The sequence below is a fragment of the Mauremys mutica genome, chromosome 10 (assembly GCF_020497125.1).
Source record: "Mauremys mutica isolate MM-2020 ecotype Southern chromosome 10, ASM2049712v1, whole genome shotgun sequence".
Lineage (NCBI taxonomy): Eukaryota > Metazoa > Chordata > Testudines > Geoemydidae > Mauremys > Mauremys mutica.
The window spans coordinates 28,123,758-28,150,450 of NC_059081.1; the positions used below are offsets into that span (position 1 = coordinate 28,123,758).

A 26,693-nucleotide genomic window follows, 5' to 3' on the forward strand; every position below is an offset into this window, starting at 1 on the left:
AGGACATCCCTTTGGAGGAAGTCCAGGAGACACAACATAGGCTTCTCAAAATCCTCCAACCCTCTGCACCTTTAAAGATAGCACTACCCATAGAGAAAGCTCTCCTAGAACCAGCTGGTACTCTCTCGCAGACCCCGCCTCCATTCACCAACATGCAAGAAAGCTCAACATAAATACTATATGCCTGCGAGGGACATTGATTTCTTATTTTCCCACCCACAACCCAATTCTATTGTGGTTGATGCAGCAACACACAGAACAAAGCAGCCACATTACTGGCCCACTCTGCAGGACAAGGACCTCAAATGTCTTGACCTCCTGGACCGCAAGGTTTATACTCTTCTACTTTGCAATTTAGAATTGCAAATTTATTCTACCTTCCTTGCAAGCTATGACCATGACAACTACAACAAGCTCTTTGATTTGCCTCCCATATACCGAAGGACAGGAGAGCAGACTTCCAGTTAGTCCTCGTCGAAGGTCAATTGGTGTCTAGCATGGCACTATAAGCATCCCTGGACGTGTCTGATCCAGCAGCCCACACCACTGCAGTGATGATGTGCTGGTCTTCTTGGCTCTCGGCATCCAATATCCCCAAAGATTTGCAGTCCAAAGTGGAGAGTCTCTCCTTTGACAAAGATAACCTCTTTTCCCACAAACAAACAAACAAACAAACCCAATATGAAATCTTTCAGACTATGAAAGACTCTAGAGCCACTTTCTGCACATTGGGCACTTACCTGTCCCTCCCCAGGAGACAAGGGTATCAACCTTACCAAACGCCCAGCACAGAACAATATCACCAACCCCGGTCTACACCGTGTGACACTGGTAAAAACCGCAACAGACCTCTTAGATGCAGGCAAACCCAGGCACAACCAACTACTTCCCACCATTGGGTAACAAACAATTTTGAAGTGCTGGTCGGGGGTACATGCAACCATCCCTTGACTCCACCGTCTATTTGCCCATTTGGCTACCACCTCCAGACTTTCCACCATGTCTAGCAACAGATCACGCAGGACCATTGTGTCCTGGAAATAGCTCAGTCAGGTTACTCCATCCGTTTCCTATTTTCCCTGCCTATCCTTTCTCCGTCTCTGTCCCTCTAGGGACCCCTCTCACAAGCACCTTCTCTGCGTGGAGGTGGCTCATCTTCTCCACCTAGATGCAGTCAAGCATGTGCTGATGCAACATCGGGGAAAAGGATTCTACTCCCAAAAGAAAGGCGGGGGGTGGAGACCTACATTGGATCCGCCAACTGAACATGCTTGTACAGGTGCAAAAATTCAAGATGGTCACATTGGGCACAATAATACCCACACTGCACAAGGGAACTGGTTCACAGCTCTCACCCTACAAGATGCCTATTTCCATATATACATTCATCCAACCCAGCAGACATAGTTTTCTGCATAACACTGACTCCGCCACCGAACATATTGGCCTCCCTACATTGGTAGACAAGTCCAGAGAACCTATGCACGGACGTTCCCTTCCATCCACATTCCCCAGTACTCATGTTAACCATGGTCGCTTCCCAGATAGATTGCGGAACGCACTTAGGCAACCACAAGGCACGGGGCCGCTGGTCCCTATTAGAGACGCGTCCGCACATCAATCTCCTAGAACTCCGAGCTGTCAGGCAGGGAGGAGCACAATCTCACTCTCTATGCACAACGGCCATTAAACTATGGAATTGGTGCATACATCATCACATAAAAGTCACCGCTTCCTACCTGCCCACGTGTCACAACACTACTGCCGACACACTCAGCAGACAGTTCTCTGAGAAACACGAATGGGAATTACATCCATCAATACCCCAACAGCTGTCTTCCCACTGGGGCACTCCATTGATAGACCTGTTTGCCACTCCTCAAACTGCAAATGCCATCTATTTTGCTCCAGAACAGGACTCGGAAACACACCTCATTCCTTGGAACAACTCCTTCATGTATGCTTTTCCACTGATTCCACTCATACACAGGGTTCTACGCAACATCACAGAGGACAAGGCCCGGGTCATACTTTTTGCCCCAGCTTGGCCCAGGCAGACATGGTATCCTTACCTGCTACGCATGTCCATCCATCCTCCCCGTACTCTCCCCGACAGACCACATCTCTTCTCCCAGAACTACGGTCAGCTTCTTCATCTGCAGCTCTGGAAACTCCATCTGACGATGTTGTTCTTTCAAGGTTTCAATCCCACGAATTAGCCTGCTCAGAACAGGTCTGACATGTCCTCCTGCACAGTAGAAGGGACTCCACTCCTAAGACTTACCTGCAAAAGTGGAAATGCTTCTCCATCTGGTGCTTCCACAGATGCTTAATACCCCAGACTGCAACCCTCCCTGACATCTTACACCATCTTTTCAAACTAAAACAGGACACGTTTTCACTCAGTTTTATCACAGTACGTCTCGCGGCCCTTACCACCTTCCATGACACTCTGGACGGCTATTCACTTTCACATGCCCCACCATGAAACCCTTCCTCATGGGCCTGCAAAACCTCTACCTTGAGATTCATTCACTAGTAGCCTTCTGGAGTCTCAACCTAGTTCTCTGCGCTATTATGAAACCTCTTTTCGAGCCCCTGGCCACTTCATCCCTGCTCCACATGTCCAGGAAAGTGGCTTTCTTGGTTGCCATAACGTCAACAAGAAGGGTTGGTGAAATAAGCGCCCTGATGGCCTACCCTCCCTACACCATTTTCTCTAAACACAAGCTTACCATACAAACCTGGCCCAAGGTGGTGTCTACCTTCCACCTTAACCAGTCAATACACTTACGTGTATTCCATCCCAACCCTCACATGACTCCACAGGAAGCTGCATCACATACCCTCGATGTCCGACGGGCTCGTGCATTCTATCTTGACAGAACTAAACCATTTTGTGAATCCCCTAGGCTTTTGTTTCTACTACCAAGAGATCAAAGGGTGATGCTATCTCTAAGCAAAGACTCTCCAAGTGGATCTCCACCTGCATCAGATCTTGCTATCAGACCCAGAATATTCAACCACCAGAGGGTGTTAGGACTCATTTTACTAGAGCAATGTCAACATCCATTGCCCTCCTCCACGGCGTACCTGTTACAGACGTATGCAAGGTGGCCATGTGGACATTTGACCACACATTTGCCAAACATTATGCTGTCGCATGGGATACTACAGCAGACACCATAGTTGGCCATATGGTACTTTCTACCTTTGTTCCTCACACAACTCCAAAATCCCACCAACCATAGTGGGTACTGCTTTACATTCACCTACAGTGGAGCACCCACAGGGACAGCACTCGAAGAAGAAGAGAAAGTTACTCACCTTGCAGTAACTGAGGTTCTTCGAGATGTGTGTCCCTGTAGGTGCTCCACTCCCCACCCACCTCCCCTCTACTTTGGAGTATTAGTATGATTTCTCCACGGTAGAGAAGGAACTGAGGAGGGTGCGGGACACACGTGCTCAGGAAGATTCCAACGAGACGGGAGATACCAACTGAGTGCATGTGTCCCGACCAGGCACTGCTACTGAAAATCTCTGATCAACGGCGCCGGGATGCACCGTCACCTACAGTGGAGCACCCACAGGGACACACATCTCGAAGAACCTCAGTTACTGCAAGGTGAGTAACTTTCTCTTCTCCTGCACACTCCTGTAACTGTGTGAATTCTTTGGCATTGTGTTCTGTGAAACAACTGAAAACAGGCACCCAGATTGAAGTCCTAGGATAAAATCCTTGGCTCCATTAAAGTCACTGAACGAACATCAATGGGACCAGCATTTTTTATGTATAATAGAAAATTTCCTTCCAGGACCTTTATTCTGGTGTCAATTTTATATTTTGTTTCGCTAAGTGCTAATAGTTCTTTCTTTCTCCAAGAGCTTCATGTATTGGAAAATGAAAGGGGGCAAGATTAACCTGGAGTTTGGGGGTTAAAGTACTTTGCTGCCATTAAAGCAACAAGACAGAAAGTGTGTGCGCACTCTTGAGATAATCTTATAACTGAATTGTCACAAAACTCTTCTGAAATCTTAAACCAATTTTATTGTCAAATAAGTTAGCATTCCATAAAACATTAACAATGCAGTTAGGCAAGGTAAGTATCAGGGAAATCATCTGATATAGTGCTGATATTATTATATCATGTGGTATTCCAACTAGTTACTTTTCCATAACCCATAATATTTTCTTATAGGTGTGATCTTTGAGTTCACATTTTGTTGCTTGTTTGAAATCACAAAGGGGTACCTTTATGAATGAGAGATTTCTAAATGCTCTCCTGAAACCTCCACTAGACTGAGGTGTCTCATGGTCTAAAGAAACTACGTACAATCTTCAGACAGCTGACTGCCCATCAGTCTCAAGAGCTGCTGGTGCCCAAGTGTGTTTAGCAATGTCTAGAAGATAAGTATGAGTTGGGAAATAAATGATTTCCTCCATAGTAGAAGAATGGAGGTGACTGTAGTTATCAGAATCTCGGCATAAATTAGTTTGGGGGACAATTATTTGTGTCTGGTTCAGAGACATATTTCCCCTCAGTTTCCTTTTCCTTCTGTCTGGCCATTGATACTCAAGAAGCATAGACAATAGTGGGATATTCTGTGCATTTATAATATGCAAAGTCCTCATGGCTTCTCTGGGTTTCTGCCCCAGAAAGGGGTAGGTGGCAGCTGGGATTAATACTAGGGAAGAATTTAGGCAAGAAACTTTGAACAAAAAATTATTTCAAACACAATTTCCAAATTGAAATGGTCATTATATAGAGCTTAAGAAGAAGTCATGTATCAGTCACAAACATTTTGTTAGAGCTGGAGGCTTATTTTTTTTATAAGAGATCCATTGGTTGGGCTGGAGCCAGGTTTCTGGTATTCTGTCCAATTGATCAGTAAATCATCTACTGCTGATGTTTTGTTTTGTTACGAGATTAGAGGTTTTTCATCCTTTAGATTTCCAATGGTGGAAATGTTGTGGCTTCTGGAAGAGATTAGTCAATAGTATGTTACTCTTAAAGTGTTTATGCATCATAAACACAGTTGAATGGGGCCACATCCCAGATGTTTCATGATTCTACTGTACCATTTGCAACTCAGGTTATTGGCAACACTGTCTAGATGTGATGTTTCAAATGAGTAAACTTTATACATTCAGAGTTCTTGCTTCTGTCAGCCAACTGCATTGCCAGCTACAAAAAAGAAAGGTGAATTAAGGAAAAGATTGAGTTATGACTAAAGTTCTTGCCAATGTCTCATTTGAAAGATGTCTCAGTAACATGACTTTACTTTGATTAATAACAAATTCCACAGCACATTTATTCCAGAGGAAGCAGGCAGATCTGTTCCTTGTCTTTCTTTTAAATGCAGTGAAAGAATGAGTGCATGGTTGAGCTGCAGGGAATTTTCTGCTTGTGGTTTGAATTGAACTGTGTAAATTCTGTTTCTTGCTTAATTATTTATTAGTATATTATTCATAATGGAACTATAGTCTCAGAACCTGCTCAATTCCATCCTCTCTTAACTTGATTGTGCATTTTGTATTTAATAAATGTTACCTTGATCAACTGAAGCAGGAACTTTTTAATAACTTGATTGAGACAAAAGACCTGGTCAGATCAAATGTCTTTTTGATGAGCCCTTGATGGCTCAAGCAACATTTTAAAAACTTTTTAAAGAAAAGTCTAAGAAAATTTTTTAATGGTTTGCTTGCATATTGGAATTTAAAATAGCAGTCAACAAAGTCTTGCTTAAATATTTTGTACGTCAGTGACAGACACTTGGCTTTCAGACAGATTGCTGAAGTCTTTTTGCATGCCTTCAATCAGTGACAGCATTTACGCCAGTTTTACTTCTAGAGCAGATGCAGATGTATTGATTTACCACTAGCAACTAGTCCAAGCCCTTAGGGATTTGATAAACCGTCATGCAAAACTCCCCATAGAAAGATGTTCCCTTATCCCTTTAAAGAAAATAAATACACTGAAGACTCAAAACCTTTTGGTGTGTAATTTTTACCCTAAAGGAATGTGACTACAATGAGGCACGTTGCAGTCAGGATTTTATCTAATTTTTTTAAAATATTCTGGGGAACACACACACTCCCCGTAAACTCTGGCTATAACACTGATCCAAGGCTAGAACCAACGTGTCAAGAACCAAGGCACATTTCTGGCTCTTAGCACGACTCGAGCATTTAGAAGCTGGGGTAAGTGCTGGTCTTACTTTTAGATTGTATGCAAGTTTTCGGCACACAAAGCCTTCATCGCCCTTATCTGTCATTATTGCTAAAAGGATTTTTTTTAAAAAAAAAAGCAGAATAAAACGGAAGATTCCCGAGTTGCAAAGACGAGATCTTGGACATGTTGTATATTTCAGGCTAAATCGACTTGTCACGGACATCGAAGTTCCCTTTCTAAAAATAGTTCTAGTAGTGATGATTACTAGCAGATCACTACTCCTCACCTTTTATTAGCTGCGTAACATGTTTTCCATGGTGGATCATATCGTGGCAGACGCGTATTCCCAGCTCCTTCCTAACACCTGAGGACGAGCCTTGAAATTACACTTGATTTAAATTGACCTCAGTTTTGTTGAATTGTTTTAATCCACTGATCTCATAAACGGTTGGAAAAGAAATATAATTGCAAAGGAAATGGCCTTGCCTCTAGATTACCGCGGTGTTGCAATAATAGAATTTCTTGTGTTTTCTAAAATGTCTTATCCCCTTTCCCCCCCCCCCCCCTCTATAACCTTTTTTTTCTGCTGAGGAGCAGAGAGCTATCAAAGTGCACACCAGATGCTGTATTCCTTCCTGCAGACCCCTTCAGCTAACTTCATCGTTGTTTGTGGAAGCGCAAAAGGACTACGGAGACCCCAGAGTCTAAAAGCTTAAGATGTATTTTATTAAAGCAAATGAAATCAGAAAAAACAAACCAAGACAGTTCCCGCCCGAGCACTTTTCGCTGTGTAAACCGTGCAATTCATAGACAAAAAGCGAGGGCTCAGCCTTCAGGCGCGCCGGCTCCCGCAGGCGCAGGAGTGACTCGGACCCAGGCTACAAAAAGAGCCACAGTAGAAAGACAACTTCAGACATTCACATGGTGGTTGTTAGTGTTGTTTGTTTAGTGGCAACGAACTGCCAACCCGCGTCCCACCGAGCCAGCGTCCTGGCTGTTGTCAAACGTATGAAAAACCGTGGAAGGAAAAGCTCTAAAACAGGAATTAACATTTGACAATCAGCATTTCCTTCCCAACCCCCCCGCTCCACCCCACCCCTCTGTTTTTAAACCAAGCAGCGAAGTGCATCACAATCACTATATACAAGGCGCTGCAGGAGGCTCCGCTCCGGCCGTGTAACATACAGAAGAGGCAGACGCGCCCTGACTGCCTGGCTGGGGCTGTCCCCGTCCCCCCCAGCCGCCCTGCTCGGGAGCCGCGGGAGAACCGGGGCTGGCATCGGAGCGTCCCCGGGCAGCAAGCAGTGCCAGAGCCCCCAAGCCAGGAGCGGGTCCGAGGCGCCTCCGCTCCCCTTCCCGGGGTGGGGCTGCCCCGCTCGGGCAAAAGGCACCCGTGGCCGCTGCAGCAGCAGCAGCGAGGGCCTGCGGCAAGTGCCACCTGTTTCCTGGCCGGCTCCTCAGCGGGAGGCTCTGGCTGTCAGTAGGGCCCGACCACCACCGCCTCCACCTCTTTGGACGGTCTCCGGTCCTTCACCAAGAAGTTGATCATCCCCTCGGACTTGATGAGCAGGTTGCAGCCCAGGAAGAAGATGCCGAAGACCACGGTGAGCGAGAGGACGCACATGACCGCGATCTGCACCACCCGCATGATGTAGAGGCTCCTCTCGTCCGGGCCGGTCACCACGAAGCCGTTGTCGGTCACCACGGAGGCCTGGGTGCAGCAGCGCAGGGCCCGCTCCAGGGCGTCGCTGCTGTTGGCGAAGAAGAGCCCCGCCGCCTCGGTCTGATTGCCCAGCGAGGCGTTCATGGCCGGGGGCGCGGGCGGGAGGAGAGCGGAACAGGTGGCCCCGAAGACCAGCCCGGAGCGCCTCATGCAGCGGCGGCGGCTCGGCGGAGCAGGCGGGAGGGAGCGAGCGAGCGAGCGGCTGGCTGGGGTGCGGGGTGAGCTCCAGGCAGGGAGAGTTCTGCGCTCGCCCCCCGCAAGCTCGCAGGAGCCGCCTCCTTCTGCTCGGCTGGGGCTGCGGGAACTTCTCCGCCTGGGAAGCCACTCGCCGTGGGAGGGGTTCGCTGCTCCTGCTGCCGGCAGCTCCGAGGGGAGAGCGCCCCTGCCCGGCTGCTGCGGGCAGCTGCTGGAGTCACAACACCCTCCGGCACCCGCCCGCCTTGTCACTTGATGACTTGGAGATTTGTTGGTTTTAAAGGGCTGTCGGTCTCACGGCGGGGGTGGCGGGGGATGTGACAGGCCAGCGGGAATGATGACTTGGCTGCTGCACTGCCTCCTACACAGCTGGGAAGTTTGTTAGAGAAGAAAGACCCCCCCCAAGCCAGCACCCACTGCGCTTCCTGGCACAAACCAACTCCAAAAGCGCGACACTGGCACCTGTATCCTGCTGGGCCGAGCTCATTTTTGGTTGCATCACCCCTGGTCTTCCCACCCGTCCCTTAGTTTTACTGTCTAAGTTTAGTGCATCTGCAGCTAATAGCAGTGATACGTTGTCTCTATTTTGATGGTGCAATTTCTGAGTGTGTGGCCAACATTTGTCACGTTCGGGGAAAATCTGATTGCTAGATCTAACCTTTTGTGGCGCAGTTGCATAGGGACACAAGCTCTGGATTTATATGTGCAGCAGACGTGGGTGAACATCTCTATTCAAGCAGTGGAATTTGGCTGATTGAAACACAAACAGGATCTAGCTTTTTGCAGTACCTTTGTTCTGGGATGCACTGATGGCTGTATTGTTGGGGGGTTTTGGGTGTAAGATGAGCATCTACATTTCCTCTCTATTTATGCAAGAGATGTAGGAGGGTTGAGGCCAAAAATTGTCTGGATCCATCAGGATGCACAAGCCAGATCAGGGAGTTTGCTGTGCTCTTGTGTTGAGATGCATCATGATCTGGATTATATTGGCACAATAGGAGTGTCTACAAGTGTTTTATTTACATGGATCCAAATGTCAGGTGCTGTTTTTGCTGTGTTGTGGTAGCAGGATGCATGATCATTTTAGAGTTTTTTGGGTGCAGTAGAATGACTAGATATGTGCTTTATTTTGGCAGTTTAATTTGATTGCTTGGGTATAAAATCAACCAGATCTTTTAACCAGACTCATTTATTAGCTGAAAATGCAGGGGCCATATGGCTGCTTGTGTTTGCAATAGCCACCTCTTTCCCTTTGCTCCACTCAGCTGCTTCAAAACAGCAAAGTGCTAAGGTCTCATGAAAGTATCCATAGTTAGAAATCTTTTGAAATATTTTTGTTGTACAAAAGTATGAGCACATTGCAGGCTGCTGGCAATTGATTCTCCTGAAATCCTAAAGAGTAGCTAATAGTTTAGCAGGATCCTATGCACCATCACTTATGGTGCCATTAGAGATGTAGACCTAATTCAGTATTCCTCTTCCCTGAGAACTGTGTATTTGGGAGTCAGAGGTCTGAAGCATTTCATATTACACATGTGGATTTGACTCAAAAATTGACCTGATGTCAGTCTGAATGAATGGCTAAACTGAACAGATTAATTGTCTTTTATGTTTTACTTCCCCAGTAAAGGGTGAGGGTGGTAATAAGGAATTGTATCACCAAACACACAGATATATAAACAGAATGTTTGTCATGAAAAGCCAGCAAATGTAGAACGAGTAGGCTGAATTAAATACCTTTCTGTCTTGTACAATGTGGGCTAGCCCCAGGACAACACCCTGGGCACTTTGGAAATCTTCTATGCCTTGAGGAGAGAATCTGCTATCACACTTGTGTGCAGCCTGCCTTTTGGATCTGCAGTGATGTTTCCCAACTCTGGGAATAAGATAGGGTTGGAGAATGGCAATTCCTGCTGGTGTCAACCATGCTACCAGGATTATTGTTGCCTTACATGAGAAACAGTGAGCATGATAAATGGAGAGACAGCAAATGGATCCAAGACAACAGGAATGCGCCCACTGCTAGAGCCTGTTGAGTCTGTCTCCAGCTGTACAATTCATCCAGCTGGCTGAAAAGTTGGGTTGCAAGAAGTTCACTCCCAAGGGTCCCAAATACCAGGGACCCGTAGTTTTGCATATGTTTGCATATTTTCTTGCTGTAGATCCAATAATGTGATTGATTTACTGTCAGCTGCTGTAATTTTCAACCCTGCAGTCTCCTCTGCCTGAATTAAAATTTAATTCTTGAAACAGCTACCAGAATCTACTTGCTAGGGGTGTCCACTATTGTAAGTACTCACTGTAATTGATATACAGAATAGTTGGTATGTTGTCTGTGCAATACAATCAAGTGGTCTGTCTTTGTCAAATTGTGAATAAGTCTACAAGGAGTTCCAGGCAATTGATATGGAGGGATGAGTACTTCTGAGTCTCCTTGTGGCCAGTGCAATCCCTAGTTGATAAACTAACATCAGACTAAGTGCTGAAAGAACCTAAATATAACCCCCTTCCTCATTCCAGGCCTGCATTGGCCCTTCCTCTAAGCAGAGGTTGCTGGTGTTCCAAAGTCTTTCCTAAGACCACCAAGATATCTTCTGTCTCTGGAACTCTTGCCACAGGCTCACCTGCATTCTAGGAATTCCTTGGCAAGCCATAAGGGACATATCCAATCCTTTCCCTGGGCCCCTGTGAGACCTACCTATATATGAAGCAATGAATAGGATGAGCTCTGATGTCATTCTCACATTATCAGATGGGATAGGATGAGGTCATTTTATTTTCACTACTGGATACAAACCACCATATTAATTCTAATCAGTGATGAAGGCTGGTGGTTATTTTATCCAATGGATATTGTGGGAGATACAAAATCTTCAGAAGAGAAGCCAAAATCCCATGTGATTCTTATCTCAACAGCTGATGCCACCAGGCCTCTAGACAAGGTTTGTGGAGCGCCCCTTAATAACAAGATTGTTTCATGGACCATCCTCTGTCCTGTATGTAATTCTCTGTGTGCACCATCTCCACTCCCAGTCAAGATGGCATCATATCTCCACAGCAGTTAGAGCAATGGATTATTTGGTATTTAAGTATTTAATGTTCTTTTAACTTTTTGAAAAATGCTATTTAGTAGCCAGGAATGAGGAGAGCCAGAACCCTATGCCAAGTCACCACCCTGTGGACCATTATCAAGTGCTTCACAGATGACCACAGTTTGGGAACTACTGATATAGCACTTTCCATATGACGAACTCAATGTAATGAATTAATCCCATGACAATATGAAATGAAGGTAGTGTTGTTATCCCAATTTTACAGATAGCGACATTGAGGCACAGCGAGACTATGATTTACGTAGGGCCACAAAAGAAGTGGAAAGAGAAACCAAATAAGATTACTCCTAATCCTGTACTTTGTGCCCTCTGACATTTAAAATTTGTTCTAAGGTTTTCTTCTATGGTGGAGTGGCAAAATAGAAAAAGAGTTATTACCATAAACAAACAACAAATCCTATATTCTGTACATTTTATTTTACATTGTAATTTAATGCCAGAATTAAGGCAGGATGTACAATTTCACCTCTGTAGAATTGCTGTAGTTTTTTAATTCTTATTTTGGGTTTAGCTTTTAAAATCTGCTGGATTTGAAAAACAAATATAGAGCAGCTTTGAACATTGAAGTGCAGGTGATCTGTCTTCTGCAATCAAACAATCTTCTACAGTGCTAGGAGAGCCAGACTTTCCATATGTGCAGTGACAGGTGGTTGCTTAGTACTAATGTGTAGAGAAGCATGAAAATGGTAATTTCTGTTCTCTGATCCAGGCTTATTTAAAAATATGAGGCAGAGGAGAATCATTGTCAGACCTCAAAAGAGCCCTGTTCTTATACTGGAGGATTAAAAATACCAGAAATAAATTACTTTGAGTAAACTAGTAACTGAAAGAGCCAAAACAAAACATTGACCCTTTCTTAAAACTTTCATTTAGAGTATTTGCATGAATCTCCATTAGTGACAAATCTAGCTTGAAACCCATCTTATAAGTATTGATGTAATGATTAACTAATAAATAACCCAACTGATGAAATATTAACTGAATTATACTGTAGCAGTTTCATTGGTGCTCAGTTTCCAAACTTATTGCACGATAGCGTTTCACTTTTCATTCTGTTGTTGCTTTCCTTGTTTGACTTCAGTGCAGTAAGCACTGTATAGTTAGAGAAAGGCATTTCAATCTATTTTCATTCACTCTATTCATTAATTTACTTTTGTGCCGAGTCTTGTCATGATTTGTTTCAGCCAAACTATGAATTGTGGTGTTTAGGGTTTTGTTTGCTTTTGCAAAGGGACAATTGGTTCAGTAATTTTTATGAGTAGTTTTTTTGACACATCAAAAGCTTTTAAATATTTTAATGACTTTTTTGTATAATTAGAAATGGGGAAAAGTATAAAGTTCAAGTTGAGTACAATAGGCGTCTTCGATGATGAAGAAAAATCAAATCAAAGTTTTTTAAATAAGTTTTGATATGTGCTAATATATCTCCTTCCCTCTGTGGATCTGAAAACAGTTTTCCAAAAACAAATTAAGGTTTTCCAGCAACTCTATAATATAGGAACATATTCTCATCTGAAGCTATTTGGAAAAAAAATATGAAAATATTTCCATAAAAATGGACATTTTTTACTCAGTTTTCTGACCATCTTCATTATTACCCTCATTATACGGATGCTGAAACTCCAGCTCAGGGAAGTCGGTCATTTACTCAAGGTCACTGTGATGACCACCCCACACAAAGCTTGAAGGGATTAAGGTAGGTAGATAGGCCAATGAACTGCCAAGGTTTCACCTGGAGGAGGAGTGAGGATTGATTAGAGATGAGGCTCAGTTGGACAGGAACAGGAGTGGCCTGTATAAAGCTCATAAGATGAGCAGTATGAAGTAGTCTCTCCGTAGCAGGTGTGTTTGGGGCTACAGAGGCAAGTAGCCTGCAGTTACTCCCTGAGATGAGAGAGTTTGGGCTGGGAACCCTGGGGGAGCCAGAATGTACAGGAAGGCTCAGGGAAAAGGGAGTAAGATCCAGGATGGTACAGGCCTTGGGTGCTGACTAGAGGGCCCCTGAGCTGGCACTTAGCAGAGAGTGCTGGCCTGGATTCCTCTACCAGCCACTGGGGAAGTGGCTCAGAGCAGGCAGTGGAGGGCAGACTGCCTGGGACAGTTTTCCCCCAAAGACTCTGATACCCTGGAAGAAGAGAACTATAGTGACATGGCCAGAGGGCCAAGTCACGAAGCAGAAGCTGTAGCTCTTGGAGTGAGAAGGGCCACAGGGTGAGAGAGGATGACAGGTGGAGACACCACCAGAGGAGGGTGCAGCACCTGAAAGGAGTTAATCCCCAGAGCAGCCAGCAGGAGGTGCCCTGAGTGTAAGTGGACCCTGTGACTATCACATAGCAAGTGACAGGAAGAGAACTCAGAGTCCTCACTCCCAAGCCCATAGTCTAAACATTGGTGTTGAGGGAGTAAAGGCCCGGCCAGAGTGTCTTTCTGCACTGGCAATCTATGGGTGCTGAAATAGCCCCTTGGGGCTGTGGTGGCTGGCCATAGGTTAGAGAAGGGCTGAAATTGCTCTAAAACAGTGATTCTCAAACTTTTTTTGAAAATTGCTGAGGGGCTTGGCGGACCACTTAATGATCTTTCCAAATGTTGTTTGTACCATTAACTAACTATTGTAAAGTGCTTTGGATAAAAGGACTATGTATAAAAAACTTAATAATAAATGTTTTTTGGTTCTACAAATAAAAGCACACCTCGTATTTTAATAGCAGTAGTCTTACCTTTCTAATGCAATGGATGTGCCCTCTTTCCCCTGCTGCGGCAGCCCCCGAGCTGGGCCTGGGAAGGAGAGGGGTTTCTCACGTCACAGCAGCCACAGAGCTGAGGCTGGGAAGGAGGGTCTCTCCCCAGCAGCCGCTGTGCTGGAGCTGGGGAAAGTCGCCTCTTTCTCTGGCCGCCACAGCCCTGCACATCCCAAATTCCCCCACCCACTCTTCTCATTCCACTGCCCCCTCCCACCTACACCCCTATTCCCCACAAGGCCACCACCTCACCTTACATGTGCATCTTTTCCAGGGTCCAGGCACCTAATTAGTGGAGCCACGGCTGCACGGCTCCACTAATTAGATGGGTGGCCCTTCATTCTCTTGTGTACGGCCGCCCAGGCTTGCACCTTAGAGGGAACTATCTGTGGACTACCTGAATGGAGCTCACGGACCACTGGTGGTCCACAGACCACAGTTTGAGAACCTCTGCTCTAAGACATGCCGGTGATTGGGCCAGCTGGTTCTAGAATTGGTGGAGAATAAAGGTAGTGCAAAGGCATTTTTGGTCCATCTTCATCTGCTCTTGCTGCAGCTTGGATAAAACTCCAGAATTGGTACTAAGTCTCTAACATCAGGATAGAAAGATGCACCTAAAATCTAGATCAAGATGCAAAAGTTTTATCTGAGTTGAGTAGCAGCTCCAGTCAGAGAAACTAATGAACTGAAAGATAGCAGTAAGAAACAGAAGACTGGTTTGTGCTACTATTAAAATTAAAGTGTGATTTCTAGCTGTGGATTCATTATCCATATTCAAATAAAAGCAGAACCATGTTTTTGGGGGCAAGATTATTTATTTTCTATTGTGTGGCATTTTTTGTTTGAGAACATCAAGGAAATAGATCAAAATCCAGAGTATATTTCAGGTCATGTAGTGACATCTAGTGTGTATAAGAGACAATATGCAGTATTAACTTACACACAGTGGGTTTTGAAATGGGAAACAGAAGGGACACAATCTCACAACTGCCTCCAGAAATCTGAACTAATTATTGGCAGCAACAAGACAAAGTTGTGGTGCCACCTCATTACAGTGTGATCATTACAAAACTGACAAATATTTGAGCCTGCCAGCACTAAACTAGAGATGACATCAAATTAACCTCAAAACTAATGGTGCTTTAAGGTTAACCAAATTTAGGCTGCGTCTTCTGCAAATGGGGAAAAGAGGTAGCTAAGTGGGAAACCACTGCTGTGTACCTTTCTGAATTTCTCCAATATCTACTCCTGAGGGCATTCTGCACCAAAAATTAAAAATTCTGCACACAATATTTTAAAATTCTGCAAGTTTTATTTGTCAATAAATAAATGCAGAGGCTCCAGCATGGCAGTGGGGAGCACAGGCCATTGGCTGTAGAAAGGTGGGAGATCACCCTACAGCCTCCCCACCCCTGGGACATGGACCCAGTGGTGAGTCTGCGCCCGATCGTGACACAGCATAAGGCCTGGGCTTGCCCCAGAAATACTCTGGGGCCCTGCTCCTCTGTGCCAGCTGCACCAGCATAGGCCTGCACAGCACATTTCATTAGGGTGTGCACCCAGGGAATTTTTTTTTTAAAGGTGAACATCATAAAGGTTGGGGTGTGGGAGGGAGTGCAGGGTGCGGGAGAGGGTGTGGTGTGCAGGAAGGGGCTCAGGGCAAGGGCTTGGGGCAGAGGAGGGGTGAGGGGTGTATGAGGGGGCTCAGGGAAGGGGGATGGGATGCAGGAGGGGGCTCAGGGCAGGGGGTTAGGGTGCAAGGTGCAGGCAGGGGGCTTAGGGTGGGGGTTGGGGTACAGAAGGTGTGCAGGGTGCGACAGGGCTCAGGGCAGGGGATTGGGGTGCAGGAGGGGTGCAGGATGCAAAAGGTGTCTCAGGGCAGGGAGTTGGGGTGCATGGGGGTGCAGGGTGCAGCAGGAGGCTCAGGGTAGCGGGTTGGGATGCAGGGTGCGGCAGGGGGCTTAGGGCAGGGAGTTGGGGTGTAGGGTGCAGGAGGAGGCTCAGGGTAGGGGGTTGGGGTGCAGAGTATGGCAGGGGGCTTAGGGCAGGGAGTTGGGGGTGGGGTGCAGGCAGGGGGTTCAGGGCAGGAGGTTGGGGTGTAGGAGGGGTGCGGGGTGCAGGCAGGGGGCTCAAAGCAGGGGGTTCGGGTGCAGGAGGGGTACAGTGGGGGCTCAGGACAGGGAGTTGGGATGCAGGGTGCAGGCAGGGAGTTGGGGTGCAGGAAGGGTGTGGCAGGGGGCTCATAGCAGGGAGTTGGGGTGCAGGAGGAGTATGGGGTGCAGGCAGGGGATTTGGGTGCAGAGTGCAGGCAGGGGGCTCAGGGCAGGGGATTCGGGTGCAGGAGGGGTGCAAGGTGCAGGCAGGGGGCTCAGGGCAGGGAATTCGGGGGCGGGGTGCAGGAGGGGTTCGGGCTCTGGCCCGGTGCCGCTTACCTGCAGTGGTGCGCTCGCTGCCTGCTCGCTTGGCCCCGGCCCCACGCCTCGCTGCTCACTACATCCCTGCGCAGCCCCTTGGCGGGGGGAAGAGGTGACACAGGGCTCTGTTCACGGCCCTTGCCACGCCTCCAGGTACCTCCCCTGAAGCTCTCATTGGCTATGGTTCCACATGCTACCTTGAATGTCCTCAGCTAGACTTCTTATGTGGATTGGGGTCTTCCAAGCTCTTTTGTCTGTTAAATGCTTCCTGACTGAGCACATTCCTTTCCCAAGGAGTGACCAAATGTTCTAACTAAGGCTACTTAGAAATCTAGCAATTATACAGCCAATGTTTATAACTTTGAACACACAAATGGTGCCTGCATACAACTAGGATGAACATAACCAGTAGATCATAACCTTTACATAGATATGTTACATGGCATATGTAGCAAAACCCTATTCCAGTTATATCATACATACATTTATAAGCACCCCCCATAAAGCCTTATGGGGTCACTGTCACAAAGTGCATATCTTCTCTGACCCAACTGTAATTAATCTTATGTAAATTACACCTACCTTTGATAGGAGTAACCTGAATCAGGCTCTGTAAGGAACTGCAGCTAGGCAAATAAAGGCCCTCATTAATGCTGTGTTGTCATTAATGCATGGTCATGTGTGCCAACAAATGGAATAGGGTATAAATTAGAATGGAAGTAAAGGATGTTGACATAATCGATTGTTGAAAATATCTAAATGTACGGTGTGCATATACTGTGTGCCAATACAAATATATTTTGTGTATCGGTCAGCCCCAGATTGATCTACACTACCTGTCTCTTGCTCTTTACTATTGCAAATACATTGCACAAACATTATTGTCACCATTTAAAAGAGTTGTATAATGTCGATCTTGTTACGTAGTTTGAAAAATTACCTGCCCTTTGTGCAGGTAATCTTAACCTAATCAGCACCAGCTGAATCATTGTCAACTCAGAGGGCTGCAATTTCACTTTAGTTTTTTGTGTATATGTACCATATCTGAGAGTGCTTGCATATTGAGGGTATTATCTGTGATTAATACTGTATAGTCATTGCACTGTGTTCTGGTTAAAAGTTGGATAACAAGATTTTAATGTTGATTTATAATACAGAGGGCACTTTATTTTTAAACTTGCTGTAAGAGGGCTGAATGCTGGTCCCATTGAAGTCAATGGCAAATCTCCCATCAACTGCAAAGGGAACAGGATCAGCAAAATGTCAATGCCTTTTATACAACGTTCAGTTTCCATAATATGGGGGGCCTGGTTGATGGGTATAGACTCCTTTGAGACAAGTGCCTTAGAATGGCTTCTACCTATTGGTGTTTTGAGTACTGATACTAATAATGCCTTGAGAGTTGCTTCCTTTTTGTCTTCTACAACTAGTGCATTTGCACACACTTAGGGGATAACGTAAAAGAGTCTTTAGGTGAGGTTAGTGAGGGCTATAGGCAGCAGGGGCGGCTCTAGGATTTGCGCTGCCCCAAGCAGGGCGGCGCGCTGCGGGGGGCGCTCTGGCAGTCGCCAGTCCCGCGGCTCCGGTGGACCTCCTGCAGACGTGCCTGCGGAGGGTCCGCTGGTCCCGCGGCTCCGGTGGACCTCCCGCAGGCATGCCTGCGGATGCTCCACCAAAGCCACGGGACCACCGGACCCTCCGCAGGCACGTCTGCGGGAGGTCCACCAGAGCGGCGGGACCAGCGAACCTTCCACAGGCATGTCTGCGGGAGGTCCACAGGAGCTGCCTGCTGCCCTCCCGCAGGATGCTGCCCCAAGCGCGCGCTTAGCGCGCTGGGGTCTGGAGCCGGCCCTGATAGGCAGTGAAGTAATTTCCAGGACCTCTGGGACATTAATGTCCATTGTCAAAAAGAATTGGCTTTCCAGTAACAGGTGAGAACCATTCTTAGTCTAGTAGGATTTTTTTGTTTTGTTCCCCACCCAAGATTTAAAAAAAACAAACCCAACCTCAGAACATTTTAACTTTTAGGTGAACAGCAATACTTCATAGGACTTGGCTCCAATACCTCTTTTGGGGATATCAAATTTATGATAAGGTTAGATACATTCTTGATATGGTGTATTTGTCACTAATGGTCCATATTCTCCGCTCTACTTCTGGCCACTCAAGCATCTGTCCCTATGTGGCCAGCTGAGAATTTGAACAGTGTATGGGGCTCTTTGCTGGCATCAAAGGATCAAGCCACCTCCTACATCAACTGCCCCTCAATACCATGGCATGAGAGAGGATGAAATGAAGCATGCCAATTGCCATATGATCCCATACAGACTATAGATAGCTGGCATAAGAGCAGCCTCTACACTGCTCTAATTGACACTGATGGGAAAACACCAGTGGAAATGCACCATGTGAATCAGGGAGGAATAACCCTAGGCACTGAGCAGATCATGAAGAGGAGACCTAGTTTAATGTGTTCCTTGCTCCACAAGGTATAAACTAGTCTCAATACTTGCAATGGGATTATTTGTGTATGCATAAACATGCCAGTCAACCAACCACAAATAAAACATGCTCTGTTTTATTTTGGGTCCATTCCACTCTTAATTTCCTATATATAGCATTCTCACTTAGTATCTTTCTTTAAATATATTCTATTTTGAGGTAGAAAAACTATTCCAGATCATCTTCCTCCCTCAAGGCTTTCATGAGGAAAGTTTAATGAAGTGGGCAAGTCCTTTTTATATATGTTTGTAAAGCCTGTGTCACCCTGACTTTCAGCTGAGAAGTCATGCCATCAGCAGAACAAATATCTCTTATCAGGGTCCTCCAATCTTGAGTATAAATACTCACAACTTCCTTTTCCCAGTTTTATGACCAAAAGTACAATGAATGACGATGAAAGCTTAAAAAACAAATCCATAAATTCTTAAGGTTTGAGTCTCCTCTCATTTACACTGGTTTTGCACCAATATAACTTTTTTTTTTTGCAGTGGCGTTACTCCTGGTTTATATTAATGTAAATGAGAACCAATGTAAGTGAGAGGAGATTTCAGGTCTGACTTCTAGATCATCTGTAGGTGTAAAATAGTCAGTTAGCACAAATATATAATGACCTCTTAGAAGCTGGTTCCAAGGGGAAACAGTATTCACTTTTAACTTCTGCCCACCAGCTAGTTTGGAGAGTTGATTTTAATTAATCTTAGCAACATTCAGGACTGTCAGCTCTTGCCAGTCCTATGGCAGGCTGTGCTGGTGCCCTTTTTGGTACAATTTGAGAAGGGGTCTATAACAGAGTATGCTAGCCCTGTCAGACCAAACCTGGGTCAAGCACATTCCTGTTTCATGTTTGCAGAAGGACCCCCAGTGAAAGGTGCAAGTTGGTCTGATGGAGGACTGCTTGGAAGCCAAGCACCCTAGGAGTGAAGTTTTATTGAACTTAGATTTTTTTTTAATAGCGTTTAATATTTACTTTGGAAGGGGAAGACTTTTATTGTTGGTGGTTTAACCAAAGTGCTAAACTAAACTGTCTATACCACTGAGGAAGAGGGAATCTGTGGGAGTATCTATCCTGACTATGGAAAGATGAAATGCTATTATGAGGTACTCACCCACTCCAACTTAGCCTTGTGGGAAGCCCCAGCTCAATTCCTCTTCTTTGAGCTGCTACAACAGTGATTCTCTCCCACTGAAGTCTCCTCAGCCAATTCCAGCTATCTTTAAATAAAAGCAAAGTTTACGGGCAACTTGCAGAGGGAAGGAAGCATGAAATAAGAGTTGGCTGAAATGTAAACTTGGTTACACGGGGATTCCAAGAAGTGTAGCTAACCAATACCAGAGTTTTCATTACAAAGCATGGGATAATATACCAGAAACTCTTGCATATTAGGAAGCTCTTGGTTTGCTCCAGTAGCAGTACTGCAAAGTGTTGCTTTCAAATCAGTAGGTCACATGCACTCCAGAAAACATCACTCTGTTAATCAAAGTTTCCCCCCAGGTACAGGAAAGGGAGCCTTTTGTTTTTCCAACTCTTTCAAAGAGGCCAGTTACCTACCATATTCTCTTCCAAACACCAGTTTTGTCAGATATGTACATTTTATTACAAGTATATTTAGCTCTCTGAAATATAATATTGACCTCTCAGTTTATAATATACCTGAAAAGTTATAACTCACATACCAGGAGACATGCCTTAGTTTTGGTGTAGTTTCATAGAACATATTTCCTTTACCGCAAGCACTTGTAGTCTGTAGTCTCATCTATTTATCTTAGGTAACTATATGGCCCCCCTTACTGGAGCACCTCGTAATCTTTAATTTATTTATCTTCACTACACCCCAGGAGATATTTTACAGGTGGGAAATTGAGGCACAGAGACCCCACATGACTTGCCCAAGGGCACACAGGAACTCTGCAGCAGAGCAGGGAAAGGATCTTGGATCCCCCAAATCCCAGGTTAGCGCCTTGACCACTGTTCCTCTGTGAAGTCTTTCCTCTCCCCTCTCCTTCTACACACACTTTTCATGTGCAACTGGTTCACAATAACACACAATACGAGCTGTCATTGTGTGATTTGTGTGAGAGAGATAGCTGGTGTTCTCCTGGAGGTCTCAGCAGAGCAGCTATTTACTATGTAAGGTATGGCTGTTTCTGCCACATGTTCACTATAAAATATTATACTTTTGCATTCCTACATATTACAGACCATTGCCTCTTTCTTGTAATAGTAACTTTGTGACCATCATGACAGCTTTGGGCAGGTTAGCTCAGCCCAAGATCAGTATGTGTCCCTGGCTAGCTTATGCTACAAATTGCAGATTATGAACTAGTTGGCTGGAGGTTTACCATACCTAATAGTCAGTTGGCCATATCCTCTTGGGACTGATGTGTGCTGGCTGGTATGGAAGCTGGGTTTTCCTGAGTACAAGATTGATATTCAGCCCAGGTACTGGAGGATGAAAGCTCTCTACCTCTGCAAACACAAAGCCAAACAGAAAACATTGCCCCGAGGTACAAAAAGTGGCCTTCATTTGTTGAAATCCATATGTATACACAAAAGCTGCATCGAGACTGTTGAAAATGTCTCCTCTTTGGAGTTTGCCAGTGTTTTCACGCAAAATCCCAGCATACATAAACACAAGTAGCACCATGTGATCATTACAGAAATGGTTCCTCTGTGGATATCCCATTCAGCAATAGTATAATGATCTCTTTATCATGTTTGATAGCTTTTTACATTAGACAAATGGATACGTGTAAATCAGAAGAAAATTCTGTTTAGAAAAAGGTATCATGAATAGGGCTGGGTGAATTATTTATGAATAATACTTTCACTGGAAAACGTAGATTTGGGTTGACTAAAACATTTCACAAATTCATGCTGAATTCACCAGATTGTTTCAGATGGGGGAGGGGGAGTTCCCCCCAAATCAAAATGTTTTGTTTAACACTTTTGAAATGTCTCAATTTTGTTTCAAAACTTTGCTTCAAATTTTATTTAAAAATAGTAAAACATCAAAATAATTAAATGTGGTGGTTCAGGTTGAAATATTTCATTTGATCCAAAATGAACTTGAATTTTTTTTATATGGCCATTAACACAAAAATTAGTTATTCTCAAAGCTCTAATCATGAAGTTGCTTTTTTACTCTCAGTAAAAATAAGGAAGTTTATAAAAATATCTACTCTCCATTTGCAAATAATAAAACTAACAACTGCTGGTTTAAGTAAACATGGGAAAGTTCCATATTTTTTTAAAAGGAAAAGTAACATAATATATCGTCTCATAGCTCTCATTACAAATCATTTGAAAAAGATGTTAAAACATGTCCTCAGTATGAAAAGAAAATAAACAGAAGCATAGGGCTTGTCTTCACTGCAGAGTTAATTGAAACTATATCTCAAGTGTGGCCCCTAACTTGGGTGCCATCCATCCCAAACCCCCTAACTCGCATATGGTAGTGCCTTTAACTCAAACTGACTAGCACATCGGGGGAATGGGCTGAAGTTCAAGTTAGCACAACTTGTTAGCTGCTAACACAACCCCTCTGTGTAGCTTGACTGTTATTTTATAGTGTGGCTAGGCTATCTCAAGAGGAGTTAAGGTTAACTCTGCATTGATCTAGTCTGATCTAGGCTAGGCCTGGGAAGGAAAGATGCCTAAAGGGTTTGGCTGATGTGAGCTATGTGATTAGGAATCTCCAGGGTTTATTTAGAGTGAGGCTTGGCATCAGATCAGCCCCTTCAGGCATGATATGGAGTATTTGTCATCTGCTAGTGGCTAACCAGAACTGGCAGCTTCAGTGAGAGGCTGTTTCCTGCTCCCCAAGTCCCTTTGTCTTTACTTGCTAATTCCCTCTACATTGTCACTGGGACAAGGGGGCTCCTGAAGATGTACCTATGTAGGAAATAGTTATCCTAGGTAATCACTGAAGTTTTCCTTCAAGGACTAGTTCTTTTATGTTTTCCGATATGACTTCAGGCAATGGGTTCTGCTTGATGTGATTCTAAAAGCATCAGGCCAGATGCAATGTAAAGGATAAGATTGCAATTATGTAAATTAATATATTTACTTATTTTTTTTGAATAAAGCCAGCAGGCTCTGTGCTTTCTCTAAACTATCTTGGCTTGTAATTTGGTTGCCTGTTGGGATGGAGGTAATTAGAGAGAGACAGCTGTAAAATTTAAGTACGGACATGACATGAAGAAATTCACCTTATGTTACAAAAATGTTCTGCTCTACTAATCCTGTGAGAAGAACATATTAATGTATTCATCAATGTACTTTTTGCTACCTTTTTTTCTGTGCCATCCAAGGGCTTACAAAATCAATTTTAGATACCTCGTTTGAGGCATGACATTGCCATATTGATGGTTTTAAATAAAAGCACTGTCTGACAAGATATATTATTAAGTGCAAATTAGGGCTGTCGATTAATCACAGTTAACTCACGTGATTAACTCAAAAAAATTAACCGCTATTAAAAAAATTAATTGTGATTAATCGCAGTTTTAATTGCACTGTTAAACAAGAGACTACCAATTGAAATGTATTAAATATTTTGGATGTTTTTCTACAGTTTCATATATATCTTGTATTATGTTGTAATTGAAATCAAAGGGTATATTTTGATTACAAATATTTGCACTGTAAAAATGAAACAAAAGAAATAGTATTTTTCAATTCACTTCATACAAGTACTGTAGTACAATCTCTTTGTCCTGAAACTGCAACTTACCAGTGTAGGTTGTTTTTTTGGTTACATAACTGCGCTAAAAAACAAAACAGTGTAAAACTTCAGAGGCTACAAGTCCACTGAGTCCAACTTCTTGTTCAGCCAGTGGCTAAGACAAACAAGTTTGTTTATATTTACAGGAGATAATGCTGCTCTCTTCTTATTTGCAATGTCACCAGAAAATGAGAACAGGCATTTGCATGGCACTTTTGTAGTCTGCATTGCATTGTATTTACATGCCAGATATGCTAAACATTTGTATGCCCCTTCATGCTTCGGCCACCATTCCAGAGAACATGCTTCCATGCTGATGGCGCTCAGTAAAAAAATAATGCATTAGTTAAATTTATGACTGAACTCCTTAGGGGAGAATTGTATGTCTCCTGCTCTGTTTTACTCGCATTCTGCCATATATTTCATGTTATAGCAGTCTCGGATGATGACTCAGCACGTGTTGTTCATTTTAAGAACACTTTCACTGCAGATCTCACAAAACGCAAGGAAGGTACCAATATGAGATTTCTAAAGATAGCTACAGCACTCGACCCAAGATTTAAGAATCTGAAGTGCCTTCCAAAATCTGAGAGGGACGAGGTAGGGAGCATGCTTTCAGAAGTCTTAAAAGAGCAACACTGTAATGTGGAAACTACAGAACCCGAACCACCTAAAACAAAAATCAACCTTCTGCTGGTGGCATCTGACTCAGATAATGAAAATGAACATGCATCGGTCCGCACTGCTTTGGACGGTTTTCAAGCAGAACCCGTCATCAACATGGACGCATGTTCCCTGGAATGGTGGTTGAAGCATGCGCATCTGGCATGTAAATATCTTGCAATGCCAGCTACAACAGTGCCATGAAAACATCTGTTCTCACTTTCAGGTGACATTGTGAACAAGAAGCGGGCAGCATTATCTCCTGCAAATGTAAACAAACTTGTTTGTCTGAGTGATTAGCTGAACAAGAAGCAGGACTGAGTGGACTTGCAAGCTCTAAAATTTTACATTGGTTTATTTTTGAATGCAGTATTTTTGTACATAATTCTATATTTGTAAGTTCAACTTTCATGATAAAGAGGTTGCATTACAGTGCTTGTATTGGGGGAATTGAAAAATACTATTTCTTTTGTCTTTTTACAGTGCAAACAATAGTAATCAAAACTAAATACAAAGTGAGCACTGTACATTTTGTATTCTAGGTTGTAATTGAAATCAATATATTTAAAAATGTAGAAAACAAAACAAATTAAATGGTTTTCTATTATTAACAATGCGATTAATTGTGATTAATTTTTTTAATCGCTTGACAGCCCTAGTGCAAATTTGATCACTTGAATGTTGTATAGTGTCAAATGGCTCTGTGATAACAGTATTGTGTGGCGATAGAGCTGATGACAATCACCATGTGATTTCTGTTTTAATTGAAAACATGCATCAGTGCTATGTAAAGTTTTTTTCTATTACATTCCTATTGCAGTTATTGGTGGGGTTGTGAAACTGAATAAAAGCATGTAGAGGGAATTACAAGTGCTTTCCCCTTGTAAATGCATATTTGTGTAAATAATGGTGGTGTGAGTTGGTGAAGTCTCTTTTAATGGTGCAAATTTCATATTGCCCATTTGAATAAGACTCCTAGATCCCAGGGAAGCAGCAATATTGATTGATAGCATTAGGACCAAGAAAAGGAATGCAGTAGGTACCTGAAATAACTGCTTAAAAAGAACACAAACACCCCTTATCGTAAGCAGATGCAGACAGTCCCTACTAAAAGCCAGAGTCTTCCAGGGCTGGAGCTTTGGTTGGTAAATTCCTGACATCTAAAGTGAAACCAGTTTCAAACAATTTCTGTAAACTTTATCTTCCAAAGGCATATTCAGAGATAAGCAAATGTGTACCTGAATCTGCCCCCTCTGAAGGATCAGGAAGGCAGACACTTATTACCACATATAGCTGGGTTGAGTTTAGTGATGGCTGATCCTCAAAAGGTTTGACATGGGCACTTATACAGTCTCCTGAGTCTGCAAAATTGGGCTGCGAAGCTAACAGTATCTCCAGTTGGTCAAATATAAGCTATTGGACAGAAAGGATCCATTCCACATCCTACTGAAGTCAGTGGAAAGATTCCTATTGACTTCAATGGGCTTTGGATTAGAACCTAAATTTGTTGACAAGAATGCTTTTAAAATTCAGATACGCTATGGGTTTCTTAGCTCAGATATACTTTTTTTGTTACCTCAGTCACATAAGGGCATTAAAATGTTTCTGTACAAATTATCTCTATTAAAATTGACATCTTATTTCTCAACACCTCTGTTCCCTGGGCCTGATCCAACTTCTATTATAGTCAATGAAAAGAAACCCCTTCACTTCAGTGGGGGAGGGGAGATAATTCAGATGACGCAGGTAATATCTAGACCGGGGTAGGGAGCCTTTTTTCTATCATGGGTCATTGAGCCACAGAAAAATATCAAGCATGCAAGAAGCAAGTCTTAAAGACTGTGAATGGCTTGCCAATTACAGAACCAGTTTCTCCTCCCTTGGTTTTCACACCTCAACTGCTAGAACAGGGCCTCATCCTCCCTGATTGAACTAACCTCGTTATCTCTAGCTTGCTTCTTGCTTGCTTATATATACCTGCCCCTGGAAATTTCCACTACTTGCATCCGACGAAGTGGGTATTCACCCATGAAAGCTCATGCTCCAAAACGTCTGTTAGTCATAAGGTGCCACAGGATTCTTTGCTGCTTTTACAGATCCAGACTAACATGGCTACCCCTCTGATACTTGAATTAATAGAATACAACATAGACAGGGACTGCGGGATTATATTGCTAACCTCTAACAATATATATGTAAATACACAAAAACACAAACATTATCTATCAATATGTCCCTAAAGGTTGAATCTGGGTCAATTAGCCTGCAAGCTGCTTAACCCTTCCTGGGATTGGTCACAGTTGGGGAAATAGTAAACGTTGGCAGTTCGGATCCATGTTAGCTTCGTATTTACTGCACTCTAGCTTCACTCTGCTGGGTCTGCCAGACAACCACTTCATTATTAAGAGACCTTCATGTAGTAGATGTGACAACAATAAAAGCCAGAAA

At 43.9% G+C, this 26,693-nt stretch overlaps 2 protein-coding genes and 1 long non-coding RNA gene across 3 annotated transcripts in view; 1 reads left to right on the forward strand and 2 right to left on the reverse strand.

Annotated features, from left to right (window-relative positions):
- Nucleotides 1-26,693, forward strand: part of GALNT13 (polypeptide N-acetylgalactosaminyltransferase 13) — a 492,985-nt gene that overhangs the window by 45,825 nt on the left and 420,467 nt on the right. The window lies entirely within an intron of this gene.
- The window catches only part of LOC123378646, a 52,756-nt gene that overhangs the window by 2,380 nt on the left and 23,683 nt on the right, over nucleotides 1-26,693 (reverse strand). Inside the window, exons 2-4 of the long non-coding RNA XR_006582692.1 lie at nucleotides 21,204-21,325; nucleotides 19,965-20,070; nucleotides 2,073-2,284 (exon numbers count right to left, since the gene is read on the reverse strand). This is a non-coding gene — a long non-coding RNA (uncharacterized LOC123378646). The remainder of the gene's footprint in view (nucleotides 1-2,072; nucleotides 2,285-19,964; nucleotides 20,071-21,203; nucleotides 21,326-26,693) is intronic.
- On the reverse strand, nucleotides 6,877-8,341 carry RPRM (reprimo, TP53 dependent G2 arrest mediator homolog). The gene has a single exon (XM_045032709.1). The coding sequence runs from the start codon at nucleotides 8,044-8,046 to the stop codon at nucleotides 7,651-7,653; it is 396 nt and encodes a 131-aa protein (XP_044888644.1). The 5' UTR covers nucleotides 8,047-8,341; the 3' UTR covers nucleotides 6,877-7,650.

Excerpts from the sequence above, each read along its gene's own strand:
- RPRM (XM_045032709.1), bottom strand. The coding sequence starts at position 8,046 with ATGAGGCGCTCCGGGCTGGTCTTCGGGGCCACCTGTTCCGCTCTCCTC.